The sequence below is a fragment of the Bison bison genome, unplaced genomic scaffold (genome assembly GCF_000754665.1).
Source record: "Bison bison bison isolate TAMUID 2011002044 unplaced genomic scaffold, Bison_UMD1.0 scf7180017864474, whole genome shotgun sequence".
NCBI classification, from domain to species: Eukaryota; Metazoa; Chordata; class Mammalia; order Artiodactyla; family Bovidae; genus Bison; species Bison bison.
In genome coordinates this window covers 4489517-4506175 of record NW_011495035.1, presented here as the reverse complement: position 1 = coordinate 4506175, position 16659 = coordinate 4489517, and the positions used below count along the sequence as shown (strand labels likewise).

The following is a 16659-nucleotide window of genomic DNA, read 5'->3' as shown; positions in this document are numbered from 1 at the left end:
AGAGATGTGGCTTCCAGTAAAACTTTATTAACAGAAGGAGGCTTTGGGTTGAGTCTGGCTCATGGGCCATGTTTTGTCCACCCCTAGTAGAGGGATGCTTAGGTGATGGGGTGGTATCCAGGGCTAGGAGCTGTGCTGAGACGAGCTTTGGCTTGAAGCACTGGAAGGAAGTACAGAAGCCAGGAGGAGAGGGTGCTGTGGAGCGGGCTGCCCAGACCTGAGCCTTATCTCTAGAAAGATGTTGTGGATCCCCACAAGGAGGGTGCTGTGGACAGATATGTAGGGATCATTTCTCCTCTGTCTTTGGCTTCTCCTCTGGTGTGCCCTGTGACTGAAGTGCGCCGAGCTAGGGGCCTGGTGCCCCGTTCTGTGATGGAAGTCCTCCCCGGGGTCAAAGAGCAGGCTGGGAGAAGGCAGGCCTGACCCTGGCAGGTGGAGTCAGTGAGACGCAGGCCCGCAGTCACCAAGTGTGGCGTCCCTCGGCACGAAGGGCTCTGTAAACATTGTTTTCCTGTTGTTGTTTATTAATCCCAATCATCCTAAACATCTGTGTGTCTGATTACATGTAGGGTTTACATGCATTCTTTCCATTTACAATCTTTTAAAGAGTCAGTGAGTAAAGAGAGCTTGAACAGAATGTTCATCAGAGACCTGCTCAATGCCGAGGTTCGTCATGTAACAGCTTCTAATCCCCTGGCCCAGTCATGCGCTCCTCCAGAGTTTTCTTTTTGCAAGGATGCTTTTGGAAAGACATTCCGCTAAGCTCTCAATTGGGCTTTGAAAGCAAGGAAAGTCATGTTTGCCAGAATGAATGAATGAAAATTAACCTTTTATCGAATTTCAGGTGTCAACAATGCATGAGTGAGTACGTCCATTTAAGGAAAGCATTATGTGAGTTATGTCCCCAAATGCCACATTTCAGATTAAAGTAAGGCCAGCAAAATGAATGTCTTGATAACCTTGCCATCCTCACTAATAGATGCGCTGAAAATAGGTGTCTTGGGAATGTGTATTGTGCTTGATTCATCCTGATTTCTTTTCTCTTTTTTAAAAAATTATTCATTAAAGTTACTTTTATTGATATCTATTAGTTGCATAATGTTACATAAATTTTATAATGTGTACATTAGGGTGATTTCACAGAGTTTAAAGGTTATACCTGACTTACAATTATTATAAAATACTGGATATATTCCCCCATGTTGTACAATTTATCCTTGTAGCTTATTTTTTACCTAGTAATTGGTACTTCTTATTCCTCTAGCCCTATACTGTTTCTCCCCTCTCCCGATTATTTTTAACTCGTAATTCATTTTTGTAATGCGTTCTCTAGCAATTGTACTTATCTCCAGGACCTGACTTCTTTATTTGTAGCTCTCAAAGCTATCACCCTAAACGCTTAGTGACCCACACCAACAAGATAGCAATTCTGTAAAGTCTACTTTGGCAGGAACTGGCCTTGGTTTTTACCAATAAGTCTATCTAGTCAGTGAGTTTAATCAAGCAAAATAATAAAAGGCTAATGATTTCAGCAGACTTTTCAAGGAACTTATGTTTGGTGTTGGCAGTTGTATTCTGATAAATTATCCTTAAAATATAATTTCATAGTATTTTGGAGCCTCAGAATTCTCCTTGCATCACCCTGAAAACTTGTTTTTCTGCCTTTTTTTAAGTTTGGATCACTTATTTATGTTTACATTCAGAGAGAGACATAAGGGAAGTTCCCACTGCAAGCCAGCACGGTGGCATTGCTTTTGGGCACACTGTAGCTGGAAGCTATGTGCAGCTGTCCTGACTTGTAGGTGGGTGATGAGGGCAGAATGCACTCAGGTCTGGAGCGTGCAGTTTGGCTCATTCTGTATCACTTACTTAGGTGGAGGACCATCCTTTTAGATCAGCTTTAGTTTTCAGTGGCTTTGATAACACTTCTCATTAGGTATGTTAACTGCATTGTTTTAATCAGTCTCAATTTGGACTTCTTTCTCCCATCCTTAACACATGACGGAGTGCAGTCCCCAGTTTGAAGTCAGGGGGTAGGGATAAAGGAACAATTTTGGCAGAAAATAAGCGGCGTGTATACCTGTGTTTGTGTGTGTGCAGATGTGCAAACACGTGTAATTTCTTCTAAAGGACATACAGTTACTGCAGAATGATAGCAAGATAACTAAAGATGTGTTGGTTGGCTTTTTCTCCTTTTTTTCTCTCTCCTTCCGTCCTTATCCCTGCGCCTCTTTTCTCCCTCTGTAATATTTCACCCTCACTTTCAGATTACAATCAGTCTTTAAGTGTTCTTGGCAGTCAGACGTACGTTTAAGAGGGTTGCTGCTGAGTTATGAATCAGAAATTGATTTTGATCAACGTACACAGAGGATTGTATTAACAACTGGATGATCCTTGGAGACCAGTTCATTTGGCCTCCTGTCGGTGTAGTGAGAAAGTGGGCTGGAACCAGGCTTTACAACCGTGGTGCACGAATGCAACAGTGCTTTTTGTCACCTGCTTTTCTGTCTCTTCATTCTGAACTTACTAAGTTTTTCTGCTTCTGTAAACACTTTGTCTTTTAAACACATGTCCCAGTTTTGGCCCACCTGTCAACATGATCAAAGCTGCTGATGAGTTTTCCATTTGACTTGACTGCTGTTTCTCAACTTTCTCCTTGAGAATGGCACTGGAATTTCTGGGAGAAAACGATGAGCTGAATGTTCTAGAAGCAACTTTTTCTTGCGTGGCTCTTTCTTGAGCTTGGTACAGATGTTAGTTGGGAAAGAGGACTTACCTTAGAAATGGGATCTCCAAGCACTCTTGGAAGTGTAAGATGTTATACTTGAGTTGGTCTTGCACGGCTGACTTTTTCAGAAGGTTCCAGGCACCTTTGTAGTCTGTGAAAAACACACATATTGTAGTTGTGAGCCACCTCGAGAATTACAAGTGTAATTATAAACCCAGTTCTTCCTTTTAAGTACAGTATAATGCCATTTGTGTTCATTGTTTTTATCAGCGATCCTGGTAAATTACAGAAGTACTAGTTTGTGCGATAAAAGATGAAATTCTTCAGAGCTTGGAGATTGTCTGTGTATTATAACTTATTAACTTTTTCCCCCCTTTCTTTAAAAAACCATCACTTTGCGCTCTCGTCCCACACTTCAAAGAAGTGACAACTTATCTTTGCTCTTTGGGGAGCTGAGAGGTAGAAAACTCAGTTGTATTTGGCAGCTGCTCCAGTAGGACTGGTGTTATAAATGAACCCTTTGTTCATCGTAGGACCAAACTGCCAGAGATAGAAGGAGCTAGATGCGGGTAGAAGAAACCTGACTTTGGTTTAAAAGTCACCGTCTTTTCTCTTCTGTTGAGTCAGTGTTGGTTGGTCTCTTTTGGCTGGTTTTCAATAATCAGTGTGCTTATTTGTTTGTTTTCTGTGTTGGCCACTCGGCATATGGGATTTTAGTTCCCAGACCAAGGGTCGAACCCATGCTCCCTGCAATGGAAGCCTGGGGTCTTAGCCCTGGGACTGCCAGGGAAGTCCCGTCAGTGTGCTCGTTTGACTGAACTCATTTCGTTTCTTTCTGTTTTGGGAGAAGTGTCAGGGAAGGAGGCTGAGCCGAGATTCCTCAGCTGCACAGGCTCCCGCTGCCTAATTAAGATGGTCAAGTACATACCCTGTTGGGTTTTAGAAGCTTTATCCAGCTTTAGCCAAGAAGGCACTTCTACCCTGGGGCAGGTTTTCTCCGTGCTGAGGAGATTAGCAGTCAAGAGGCTCCGAGTGGGGGCTGAGAATGTACTTAGAGCACAGCCTTTAGCCCTGGAGGGTAATTAATGTTGGACATTTTTTTTCTTTTCCTTTAGAGGCCGAGTGTCAAATATCAGACAGGGGTAGAGTCAGCTCACTTATGCAGACAACTGTTACTTCTCTGTGATGTTAGAGTGAGGGGTATTTGCCCTTTAAATTTCAGGCCTTCTTGCTTCCCGTGACTGCTCAGGTCCAGAGGATGCACTGAGTCCAGCTGCACACTCTACCTGGCCGCTGGAACTGTGTGTCCGTGGCAAGGCAGAGGTGAACAGCTTGTCTTGAGTGGGGTGGAAAGCCTTTAATATTTGCTGTGATTTTTTTTTTTAATTGTCACATCATGGGTTACTTTGAGGGCCTGGTGCGATAACAACCCATGGCCGTCAGAGGGGTAAATTTGTATATTTTTTGGCCTTTTAAAAAGCCTTATAAAAGGTAATTTTGGAGGGCTTGTATAGATTTGGAAGACTGAAAGTGGCCCATAACATTGACATTTCACCATTGAATGGGGGTTTACATTCTGTAAAGGGCAAGATAGTAGATGCTTTGGGGGCCACACAGCACCTCGAAACTAATCAGCACAGCAACGTCTTAGTGTTTAAACAGCCATAGACAGTATGTAAGCATATGGGTATGGCTAGGTCCAGTGAAACTTTACTAAAAACAAACAAACAAACAAACAAAAAACCAATACCAACAGGTGGTGGGCCAGAATTGGCTTATAGGCTGTGGTTTGTTCAGCTCTGCTAGAAAATACTGCTGCTGATTTATAGATCTGGCTTTACATAGATTTTATCTCAGGGACCAGTCTGGGCCTTCCTTTCCCTCCTGGTGCTCTGGGGCCCCGACATTCCAGATTATCACTTGCTACACCTTGCAATAAAAGTGACCAATCCTGGGCTGCATCCTGCATATTTTGCCCTTCCCTGGAGCTGAAGACCCTGGAGATCCCATCTAGCTGTCTGGTTTGGGGCCTTCTACTTCTGTGGAAGGTCACCTTTGGATCTCAGAGAGACCTTTGGGGCAAGGAAGACAGCTCCAGTTTGTACTGGTTTCCCCACCAATCAACAAGCTCCACATCTTGCTGTAGACTTGGGAGATAAGCCACAGTTCTGGAGGCAACTGCAGAGAAGAGCAGAAAGCTTCTCTTTTGCTGATTGGCTTGTGACATTTACTTGGTTTATCCACAGTCTCCATCATGAAAGCTCTAGTCTTTTCAAAACTACAGAAGTTTTTCCATGTGTCTCCTTAAACTCTTGAAAAATGAAGTCCCTCAGTCATGTCTGACTCTGCGACCCCATGGACTGTAGCCTACCAGGCTTCTCCGTCCATGGGATTTTCCAGGCAAGAATACTGGAGTGGGTTGCCATTTCCTTCTCCAGGGGATCTTCCCGACCCAGGGATTGAACCTGGGTCTCCCGCATTGTAGGCAGATGCTTTTACTCTCTGAGCCACCAGGGAAGTCTCAAACTCTTGAAATCCAAGCAAAATATATGTGATGCTTTCTCAAGTGCAGGAAGGAACTGGCGTTTTTTAATGGGAAAGTGTGGGAAGAAGGCTTTTGCAAAATCACGCCATTCCCTCTTTGCCAGGCCCCTCTTCGATTGATTGTTAAATGTCTCCTTTTTGTACTTCTGCGGCCCTGCTCACAGTTACTCTGTGTGCCTGTAACTGGGGCACAACCAGCAGTGCTTACTGCTGTCATACGTACTATGACAGATGGAATGTACATTGTGATTTATGGGGGGTTGTTCACAGAGATGAGGAGATAGCTTGATTCTCTGCCATCCACGTGAGGTCCAGGGATCCCTGAAAGAAGAGCGCATCTGAGGGATAGAGGGAAGCTCGTAATATTTCTAAACTTTGTGATGAATTGATCTGGGACTTCTTTTCTTTTCTCTAATCAGCCAGAGTCCTCTAGAATAAAACAGCATTGGATTTCCACCCAGTGATTTCGGAGTTAGCAAAACTCCCATGTTGACCAAGTGGACTTTGATCTTTGGGAAGAACTGATTAAAATCTTTGAAAGAGGGATCAGAGGTACAGAAGACAATCCACCTGACCACCCATGAAATTGATCAAAAGTTAGAAAACACACAGCCATGAGCAAACAGATTGGATGTTTGTTTTTTATTGTCTTGATTATCGGGTTTGAAAAGAGAGACTGCCCTCGGAGACCTGACTCCTCGCTAAGCACTCCAGCTCACCTCTCTGTAAAAGGCAGATGCTCAGTGAAGCGATTCTTGAGATCTTTTTTGGTATGAGCTAAAATTCTGTTGACACAAACCTGGTAAATTTTCTGAACCCCACTGTCCCTTGCTCACTTAGGTGCCAAATTACCTGGCACACTTTCCCCAAACCTAAGCCCCTATTCCAGTCTCCATCCTGCCCTGTGTCAGTGCAGAGGCCCACCTGTGCTCAAGGGAATGGATCATCCCTGTCTTTTCTGGAAGCACGTGTGTCCCTCTCAGCTTTCACAGAGCTGCCTCTGCTCCCTGGGTTCTGAGCAGCCGACTAAGGGATGAACTCGGGGCCGAGTCTGTTGATGGAGCGCGGACCACCTGCTTGTGGAGATCGAGTTCTCTGACCCTTCTTGCTGGGGCAGCTGTGGCTTTGATTGAAAAGGTATGTAGAGCTGACTTCAACCCAGTGGCACTGGTCTTTGAAAAATGTCCTTTGGCACAGTCCCTGCGGCACGTGTTTGCTTATGGATTTCGCCTTTTCTTAGAAGTGAGCACGAGGCTTGGGCTGGATTGCCCGTCGCTGAAGGCATCTACTATGATGAGTCTTCTACTAATACGTTTAAGGATTTATAAAGAAAACAGAGTTGTTCTTAAATAAAAGGGACATCGACGTACAAAGCAGTAATGGTTGCTGCTATCTGTTTTTGGAGATAAGGGTTTTGTCAGAGAGGCACGATTTATGGTGGGAATACCGAGTAGCTACCGTGGCAGGTGATAAATCACTTTTCTCACCACTGGGTATTGAGAAGAAAGGGCTACAAAGACCTTTTAGAGAGGGGAAAAGTAAAAGCACCCTGGAGCATTTATACATGACGTATATAGAAACTTTGCAAGAGAGCTGGGATTGTGGGTATATAAGTTGTTACGTGAAATGTCTTCCTTTCATTTTGAGGAAGGTGGAATCTTCCTTTGAGAAAATCTTACTTTGAGAAAATGGAACCTTAGAAACCTCAGTCCATATCTGGGATGGAGTAAGTGATGCTTCTTAATTTAGAGATTTCGTGCAAGTTGAAGAGGTAACTATGATAAAGATCAGGACCCTTATCTTGGTCTTCTGCATAAGTTTTCTTACCATCCACAGCCAGCCAGGTAGATTTGAAAAAGAAAAAAAAAAAAAAAAATCAAATGCAAATGCATTTGTAAGATGTTAAGGGTGAGAACAAAGCAGGCACCTTAAGAGAGTTTTTAGGAACATCTTGGAAGGTGAGAGTCCAGAGAGGGATTTTGGAGCTTGAGGTCTTCTTTCCCGGGCACTTTCATCCTCTCTACTTCCTCTTCCTCCTCCTCCAGTCTCGGTGCTAGTGGAACTTGATACCTTTACCCCTCCGATGGATGGGGCCTCCTGCCGGCCTCCACCAATGCTTCCTTTTGGATAGGGAGCCTCTGGTCAGTCACAGACTGGCCTTTGAGGAAACCCAAGTTTAGGCAACTGGAGTGATAGATTTCCTTACAGAGGACTCGTCCTTTTCCAGAGGGTTTTGTTAAAGCAGAGGTCTGTGGGCCATGAGCGTGTGGGTTCACACAGCATTCATTATATTACAGAGAGTCTGGGGACAGGTAAGGTACAAATGTGAGGACTCCTGTGCCACCTAGCATGAAATCAGCCATCAGTCTTTTCTAAGAATTGAATACACGTGCAGCCTTTACTCTGTGTGTGCATGCATGCAAAGTCTCTTCAGCTGTGTCGAACTCTTTGCGACCCTATGGACCATTGTCCACCAGGCTCCTCTGTCTACGGGATTCTTTAGGCAAGAAAACTGGAGTGGTTTGCCATGTCCTCCTCCAGGGGATCTTCCCCCACCCAGGGATCGAACCTGCATCTCTTATTGTCTCCCACATTGGCAGGCGGGTTCTTTACCACCATTGCCACCTGGGAAATCCACAGAAAAAAGGAAATATCCCTGTAATTATGGCCATAAAAATATCAGGTCTCCATTTTGTTAACGTTCCTTGCCTCTTCTGGATGGTATCTGCTCCGTGAGTTGGTCAGGCACTGTTTGTTTACTTGTTCATTCACTCGTTCATTTGCTTCTTCATTCATTCAAGAAGCATTTGAGGCCCTCTGCCTGCAGTTACTGTCCTCGGAGCCACTATCCAGCAGAGAAGAAAACAAGAGTTCTCTCTTCTGGGGCTTACATCCTAGTAAGATGTAAGGATCCTGGGGCTTACATCCTCAAGATCTTGCCAGGGCTTACATCCTGGCAAGAAGCAAAGCCAAATATATCATGTATCAGCTGGATCTTAATCCCTGGAAGCAGGTTGGGGGGTGGAAGGTTAATAGAGCATCCATAGTGTTCTCCGCCTCTTGGTGTCAGTGACTCCTGGCTTCCTTTGCCTGTCATTCTGACTGCAGGTTAGTGGGGGCTGAGCAGGACCATGGTCCCCATGTACAGATAGGGAAATCAAGGCACAGAATTTAAGGGACAGGTAAGGTGACACAGAAAGTAGATGTCAGGGCACCCAGAAACCCTCCTCTCAACCTCCTGAGAGTGCCTTATCTCCACACTGCCACCTCCAGCTGGGCACCTGGCTTAGCTCAATGAGTATCTCTTTGAAGTTGATCCTTGAAGGCGCTGTGCCCTGTACTGGGGAGGAAACACAAAGGTAAATTCAGGTCCTTCCTGGAGGTGTCCCCGTCCAGTGAGGAGGGCCACTGGGATACACTCTGCCACTGTGACCTGAGGGTATTGCCGGGTGGAGTCTGTGCCTGTGTCTGGAGGTACAGCGGGTGAGGAAATTCTCAGAGGGCCCTGCTGAGGATGGAGCAGCCTTGGTAGAGAGTAGGACAGAGAAGGACCTTTCCAGCAGTGGGAGTTGTCAGTGTAGAGGCCTAGAGACCTGGAAAAATAGGGCATCCAGGAGGCAGAACGTGCCCCATCATGCGAGGATGAGGTGCCCTCCACTCCCCCTTATGGAAGCTTGGTAACCTGCTTGCGCTGAGGTTCCCCGGAGGCTGTTTGGAGAGAAACTCAGTCTTCATTTCATGTAACAGTCTCCAGATTGCTTGTGTTCATCTTGAGCCCTTCCTATGAAGGACCTGCAGGAAAATCTTAGGACTCCTAATTCATCAAGGAATAAAGAAGACCGGAACATGATTCGCCAGGTGAGGCCTTGTGAGGAAGAAAAAGAACATGTGGTTTGGAATCAGATGAACTTGATTCAAATTTTAGAGGCAGCACATACCCTGGGCAAGTTCATTTACTCCTTAGGACATCAATTTGTCATCTAGAAAGGAGAATGATGGTACCTCCATCCTCAGGGATTCTCCAAGGCTGAACAGGAATTTCAGCCATGCTTTCTAATTGGCGTGATTGTCCCCTGGAGTAAGAAATGACAGCCTGCTCCAGTATTCCTGCCTGGAGAATTCCATGGACAAAGGAGCCTGGAGGGCTTCAGTCCATGGGGTCACAAAGAGTCAGACACAGCTGAAGCGACTTAGCATACACACATATCCCCCATTGCAGTATAGATCGCTTTTAAAAACTGCACATCTGGTTTACCCTAATCAAACAGAAACGGTTGTAACATAATGCCCTGCGCTCGTTAATAGGTTTGTCACTCATTTTAATCACAGGATTTTACTTTCTCTTAGCACTGTGGCTGATTATTTAATTTTTACGTAATCGTGTGGCAAATAACCGTGCATCAGGAGGTAGGGCTGTAAAAAGAGTATGCTGCAAATAGGGTTTGGTCGTCAGCCAGCAAATTCCTAGCTGCCTCTGCTGCCACGTGTTACCATATCAAATGGGTTGCCCAGGGATCCTCCGCCAGCCACCCAGGGCTCTTTCTAATTTGGGTGACTGTGACACTGTAGTTTTGCAGTGTCATTGTGTTGGTCATTATAGTAATGGCGTGCATTTACTAAAATTCTGTAGGAGGGTTGTTCTCAGTTCTGCCTGGAGAGAGCCTCGTGGATCTCCAGGTATCTCCAAGGCCATAAAATGTAACCAGTCAAAACTGGTTTTAATTTACTGGTTTAGAGATGCAGAATGAAACCCAAGCAAGCAATAGGTGTATATTTTTGGAGCAACTATAGCCTCATGCTTCTCCAAGGGAAGATTGATAATTAAGGACATTTATTACTGGTAGGGCCTTTAACCTTGAATTTTAAAAGAAGAGGACATTTTTTTTTTTTTTTTCTGTAACTATACCAAGTTCCTGGAAGATAAGGAAGTTAGTGATGATCTGTACCGTTTTACAGATGAGATTGCTGAAGGTTGTGGCTTCAGGACCGGCATCCATTTCTCTTTGATGCCTGGCTTCACGTGGCTCTTCCCTTGGTGGGTTTCTTCTTGGCCCTAAGACCTCAGCTTGTATGCTCCCTGTTAGAGGAGCCTTATTTCATTCTCATTGAGGTAAAACTGCTCTTTTCCTGCTCACTGTTTCCTTCTGCCTCTTATTCCCTTATTAGCATTAGTCACGAGCTTTAATCTTCTTTATATTAGCTTGTTGTTAGTATTCACTATTTAATTGTATTGTTAGTCGTCTCCACCATAAGAACCTGTACTCCCTTAAGGTCTAGCCTCCATCTTTGTTGTCCTCATGTAGGGCCTGACCCTTGTGAGACCCTTTGTTAATATTTAAGCAAGGAGGGTCTAGTAAGAGGTTTTAAAGGCTAAGCTGTTCATTGAATGTTTATACGCAGAGGCAGAAAGCAGACCAAAGGGAAGGTTGGTTTGAGGTGTGAACATTGTTATGAAAATACATGTCCACAAATGAAAGAGGTGTATACTTTAATGTGTGTGGTTTTCCAAATAATGTCTGGTAGGTAAATAAGATTTGCTTTGGGGGATTTTTTTAAATTTTTTAAAAATACAGCAGACTTTGAATTAGAAGAAGTTTCAGTGCTGGTTCTACTTGAGTAGAATTGATAAAAATCTGTTAATCATCAGTTCAACTTTAAACACCTGAGAGATTTTTCAACTTTGGGAACATAGGCCATGATCTTGAGCTTTTGTTTCTAAAAATAATCATATCTGGCCTTTTTTTTTTTTTTTAACAGAGTGTATAGTTGGTCATTGTTTTTTGACTCCTAGCATATCTGCATGTCATTTAGAATGCTTGATGTGGAAGTGTCCAGGTCAGCAATAAAAAGTTCCTTCTTGATTCTTAAAACATGTTCCTTTCACATCTGGCCATTTGGGTGAGGCAGAGCCATACAGTTCTGGATGACCATTGAAGAATGTATAGCTAATAAACGTCTAGACTTTCAGATGTTTCCACTGGTCCAATTCAATTGCTTGAGATACTTTCTACTATAGGTGGCAAAACTTTGAAATCAAAACAGCTTAAACACGTTATCTTAGATATAAGGACTGGGTGATTCTCCAGGTCAGTGAGTTGAGTGGCTCAGTGATCTTGTCAGGGACCCAGGTTCTTCTTGGCTGTCCTTGGTATGTTCAGTTGGTCTCTTGGTGGTCTAAAGATGGCCACCAAAGATCCTGGCATCGTATCTAGATGACATGACATGACAGCCTCCAGAGACAGCAGCAAGAGGTCGTCTCCTTGTCTCTCTGTCTTAGTGTAAAAGATGCTTTCCTGGAAGCCCTAGCAGAGACTGTACCTTTATAGTCCTGCTGGACACATGGGGGTCACACTGCTAACCCAGTTATGGGACCTGAAATGCCCTGATTGGCCGGGACCAGTTGGGATCTAGTCACTTTTCTCTGGGGGTGACTAAAACATGGCTTGTCTGTCAAAGAAAAGGTGAGAAAGAAGTGAGCAGATAGTAAGTGGTCACTGCCATTCCAGGTCCATCCTCCCGGACGCCCCCTTCATGGATGTGTCTGTTGCTCTCTGATTATGAACATTTGACAAAATTGGAACAGAGCGATAGTTCTGGTGGAAAGTTCCCACCATCAGGTCAGGTTATCCTCCTGGGAGTTCTGCGATGCCAGCTCTTCCATCAGTATGAGAGGAGTGCTGTGCTCACAGGTCATGTGACTCTGTCAATAAGATTTTCAAATAGCCTTTTAATCCAAATGTGCTAAGTGAGCACGCCTGTTTACCAGCTGAGGTTTTCTGCATTCCTTGTACTGAAAGATATGTCATTTTGTGCAAACTAGGAAAGGAAGTTGGTTCGAGGAACACTGACTGCAAAATCAAACCCATCTTGTCTCTCTCGTGCAATAGAAAATAGAAATAGAACTCAAACTTGTCAGTCATCCTGCGATCTCTGGGAATTTCAAGTTTGCACTACCTTGTTTTTTCCCCTAATTATGTTAATACTTGGAACGTTTAGGCTTTCAAATGTTTGACTTTTCTGAAGTTGAGAGAAGGTATTGAGTTTATTTTTACTTTTCCCAGATGTCATTCATTTCTTTGGCATAAAAATCCTTATCTCACAGAATAAGCTGCAGGAAATGTGTTGAATATCAAAGATAAAGCTGGATGTTAAGGAGAACAGGAGTGCTTTTCACTGAAAACATAGTTTTCAACAAACAGTGCCAGTTTGGAAGCCTGTCAGATTGGCCACGTCTTCACGGGATGCTGTGGAGGTTGAAATCAGCATACAGGTTTATTCACCTTATTCTTAGAGACAACATTCAGCAACATTATCTGTCAGTTCATCCAACTCTTCTGCTTTTCAGATGAGCAAGCATAGGCTTATTCCCTAATGGCTCAGACAATAAAGAATCTGCATGCAATGCAGGAGACCTGGGTTTGATTGATCCCCTGGAGAAGGGAATGGCAACCCACTCCAGTATCCTTGCCTGGAGAATTTCATGGACAGAAGAGCCTGGTGGGCTACAGTCCTTGGGGTTGCAGAGTCAGACATGGTTAACTTTCACTTTTACTTTTCCACCTCTGTTAATTTTGGAGGATGTGATACTTCTTTATAGCCCTAGAGAACACACAGCACATGCAGTATTGTATAGTGTTGTATATACAGTAACTTGAACAATGTTCTACTTAGATAATTTTGATACTGATTGTAAACGTAGCGATTGGGAGTGGTGGTAATAGTGATGATGAGAATAATAAAAGGCAAAGAGCATCATCCTAACATTTATCCAGCACTTACTCTGTACCAGGCAGCATGCCTGGAGCTCTGCTGACGTGCTCTCACTTCAGCCTCACAATAACCATAATCTTCCCACTGAAAAGAGTAGAGTGGGCAGGTTAAATTAGGCCAGTGTCACACAGCTGTATTAGAGCTGGGGTTCCAGGGCACGTTTCTCTGATGCTAGAGCCTGCATTCTTAATGATGAGGCTTACCGCTGGTCACAGTGCGGAAGGGGGTGGTGTTTTTGACAAGAAGGAAAGGTCCTGAGTGGCATGAGGCATGGTCAGCCCTGGGAAGGACTGGATAACCCAGTGGACATAGGGTATCATTTAGATCAGGTGAAAACTCCAGCTTTCTTTTGCTCCACCAGAGGAAGAGCTGGGGAGAGAGGAGACCTTAGCCACGGGTTCAAGCTTTGAAAAGAGAAGTTGGCTGCAGGTGCTGGGAGAACTGATGAAACTCGATGGGCCCGGGTTTGGGATCCTGGCTCCCTGTGACACACCCTGGATCAAGGTCCTGGGGCTGCTGGTGAGAGAAGACCAGATGCTTAAGTAAAAGGTGGGCCTGTTGCATGGACAGGTGTCCTCTGGGGAGACAGCAGCTAATATCTGAAGAGCCCTGCAAGGCATACAGTGGGTTTTACAATTATGAAAAGCTTTTTCCAGGTGGGAAACAAGAATTTGGGGGACTTCAAGTGACAGCCCCAAGTCTACAGCTCTAGGTCATTCAGCTGGGCTTGTCAGGCCCTGGCTTTGAGATCTTGTACGTAGAGTTATATAGGTTTGGTTCTAGAAGGCCTGGCTCAGGACGTGAGGAGGACGGGAGGCAGGTGAAAGACAGAAGAGTATTGAAAGTAGAGTATTGAAAGAGTTGAGTGAGATTTACAACAGGAGTTGGCAAACCTTTTTATAAAGACAGTTGAATATTTTTGCCCTTGGAGACCAAGACTGTTCCACCCTCCCGTAAGTTGGTGGAAAACTCAGGCATTTAAAAATCTCTTATCTATCATAGAAAATCTACAGAAAATCCCCAGTAGGCAAGTGGTCCTTGCCTTATGTATGATGTCACAGAAAATGGTAGCCTTAAATGTTCAACCTTAGATTCCAAATTGTTAACACAGTCAAATGCAAAAAATTGATAACTTTTTTTAAACACAGGGCTTCAGTCTGTGTAAATGTGATTATAAGAGGTGTGTTCTCTCTGCAAATCTGCTCAGCTTTCTCTTCAACGCTTCTTTTGATTTGTCCAATTCATCCACCATTTTTTAAAAAATGGAAATATAATTTGGCACATTGCAGCCCATGGATAAGTAAGGATCACCCTAAAGCCTGAAAATGTGTTTTCCATTTATAGAAACAGGGGTTAAGCTGATTTGGAAATGTTGAGAACATACACTTCATTCTTAAGGTGACTTGTAACTGAGATGTGTATCTAGGAACCTTTGGTAAAGAATTCTCTTGCACTCTCTTGAAATTAAAAAGTGAACGAAAGTAAAGACAGTACAAAAATCTGTTCAGTCTGTCTGTTTGAGCTCTGATTTGCAGGGGAAATGCCCATGTGTATCCAGTATGCCCCCAGTTATGTAAATTTTAGATGTACTTGGACTAAATGAAGGCAGAAGAAAGGACATGGCATGCCTCAGATGAGGCTGACCGTGGTAATCAGGGGTTCATGGGGCTGGAGGATGCTTGTGTTACATGGCTCTCCAAGAGCAAATTGAGGTCTGAGTAATGACATATTTTGTCTGTACTTTACAAGGAATGGAGCCTTTTTGTTTATTTTTTCAAAGAAACTCTGGAAACCATGTCTAATTTCAATCTAATGAAACACCTCCTAACATCAGGGGTTTTTTGGGTCAGTGTTTCAGAAGAATTTCATCTCATGGTCATCATGTAACAGGGTGTGCTGTGTTCACATGCACTCCACGTTACATCACCTATTAGATTTCTTTTATTAGCTTAACCCTGATAATTGTAATGAAGTTCTCATTGCTAGTTTTTAGATGTTGGACGTTAATTTATTGAGTGTGAGCTCCTCCCATATGCAGTTATAGTGCTAAGAATGGCTGTGGGGATGTTGGTCTGTTTATCCCTGTGAATGTGTGACTCAAAAGGACTCAGGCTTTTCTGTGCTGTTTTGGAGATTAAAAATCGACTCAGATCAGAGGATGTTCTGTGACCAAAGTTTATAAATCTCCCAGAGGATGTTGGCAGTGGAGTTTGGCGGGCAAAATATATCTGCCTGAAGTCCAGCGCGCTTAGATAGATTCCTAATGAAGAAAAAAACAAAACTTTTCCAAGAGAGAAGATAATTTGGGTTGCTTTGAGATAGTCACTGTAGCAAGTTGTGATTATCTGTTTAAAATCATACCAAGAAATGAGGAAAGAGAACTTTTTCAGAAAGTTTGCTTTTCCAGGAATGGAGATACTGGGCTTGATGAGTTCATACTGGCCTTTCCCAAACATGAACCTCATCCATGGTGGGCGAGGATCTGCTTGTAAAGACTGACCCCAGCATCCTTTTGCCTGCCCATCAGGTGGACAGCCATATTTTTCAGCGCTAGCTCATTTCGGCGTTCCTTCAAAAATGCTGGCATCCTAGCAACTGAGTGGATTAGCTGTGTCAGACGCTGAGAAAGGAATCTTCCATGGTCAGCACCCACATGTTGAGAACACTCTTGGTGGAGTCTCCGTTAGTGAATAGAAACAGCACCTCTGGTCCTGGGAGCCCTTGTCCCCTGGTGTCTGCCGCAGCCTCTCCTTCTGGGAATGCTGAGTCCCAGAGCGGGGATACTCACTCCATCCTGGTCAGTGGCCAGAAGGACAGCAGCTTGCACTCGACACAGCAGTTCTGAAGCAGGCAGAGGGTGCAAGGGCTTGTCTAAGTCGGGGTGGGCCCTGATAGTTGAAAGGCAGAAAGCTTTCAGAACATTTGCCACTTCTCTTAAAACAGCTCTGCTCGAGTAGCTGAGCAGATGTCAAAACTAAACATTGTCCTGCTCTCAGATCAGTCAGATCACAGACAAAACACGTATTTTATTCAAGTATCCAGGTGATCAGTGGTAAGTAAAGAGTTTCTACCCAAAGGTAGGAAAATTGCATAAAGTTTATTTCCTAGGTCCCTTTATTTGGCTGTGTTTTGCTCATCAACAAATGCACTTATTTTTCAGATGGTTTATGAACTGTTTACATGATTGCTTGTCCTCCTCCCCTTCCCTCTCTTTCTTCATCCAGTTTCTCTCTGATAAGCCTCATGTTGTTGTTGTTATTGTTTAGTTGCTCAGTCGTATCTGACTCTTTTGCGACCCCACGGACTGTAGCCCACCAGGCTCCTCTGTCCATGGGATTTCCCAGGGGAGAATATTGGAGTGGGTTGCCATTTCCTCCTGACGGGGATCTTCCTGACCCAGGAATCAAACCCACATCTCCTACATGGGCAGATGGATTCTTTACCACTGAGTCACCTGGGAAGCCGAAGCTTCATGTAGGTGTAGCAAATAGATTTCAGGGTCCCAAAATGCCAAACCCACTTGGTGCATGTGAACCACGACGTTTGTTGAGTGTCTCAGGAGCCAGGAGGCTTTCTTTATTAAAGGATCTGAATCCTGATAATGCAGTGATCCTGCC

The 16659-nt window shown here is 44.1% G+C and overlaps 1 protein-coding gene across 1 annotated transcript in view; it reads left to right on the top strand.

Annotated features, from left to right (window-relative positions):
- LOC105004418 (E3 ubiquitin-protein ligase PDZRN3-like) overlaps window positions 1-16339 on the top strand; it is a 67495-nt gene extending 51156 nt beyond the window's left edge. The window contains exon 5 of the mRNA XM_010862033.1: window positions 13404-16339. Coding sequence (XP_010860335.1) covers window positions 13404-13433 — 30 coding nt within the window. The 3' untranslated portion in view covers window positions 13434-16339. The remainder of the gene's footprint in view (window positions 1-13403) is intronic.
- Window positions 16340-16659: the final 320 nt, after the last annotated feature.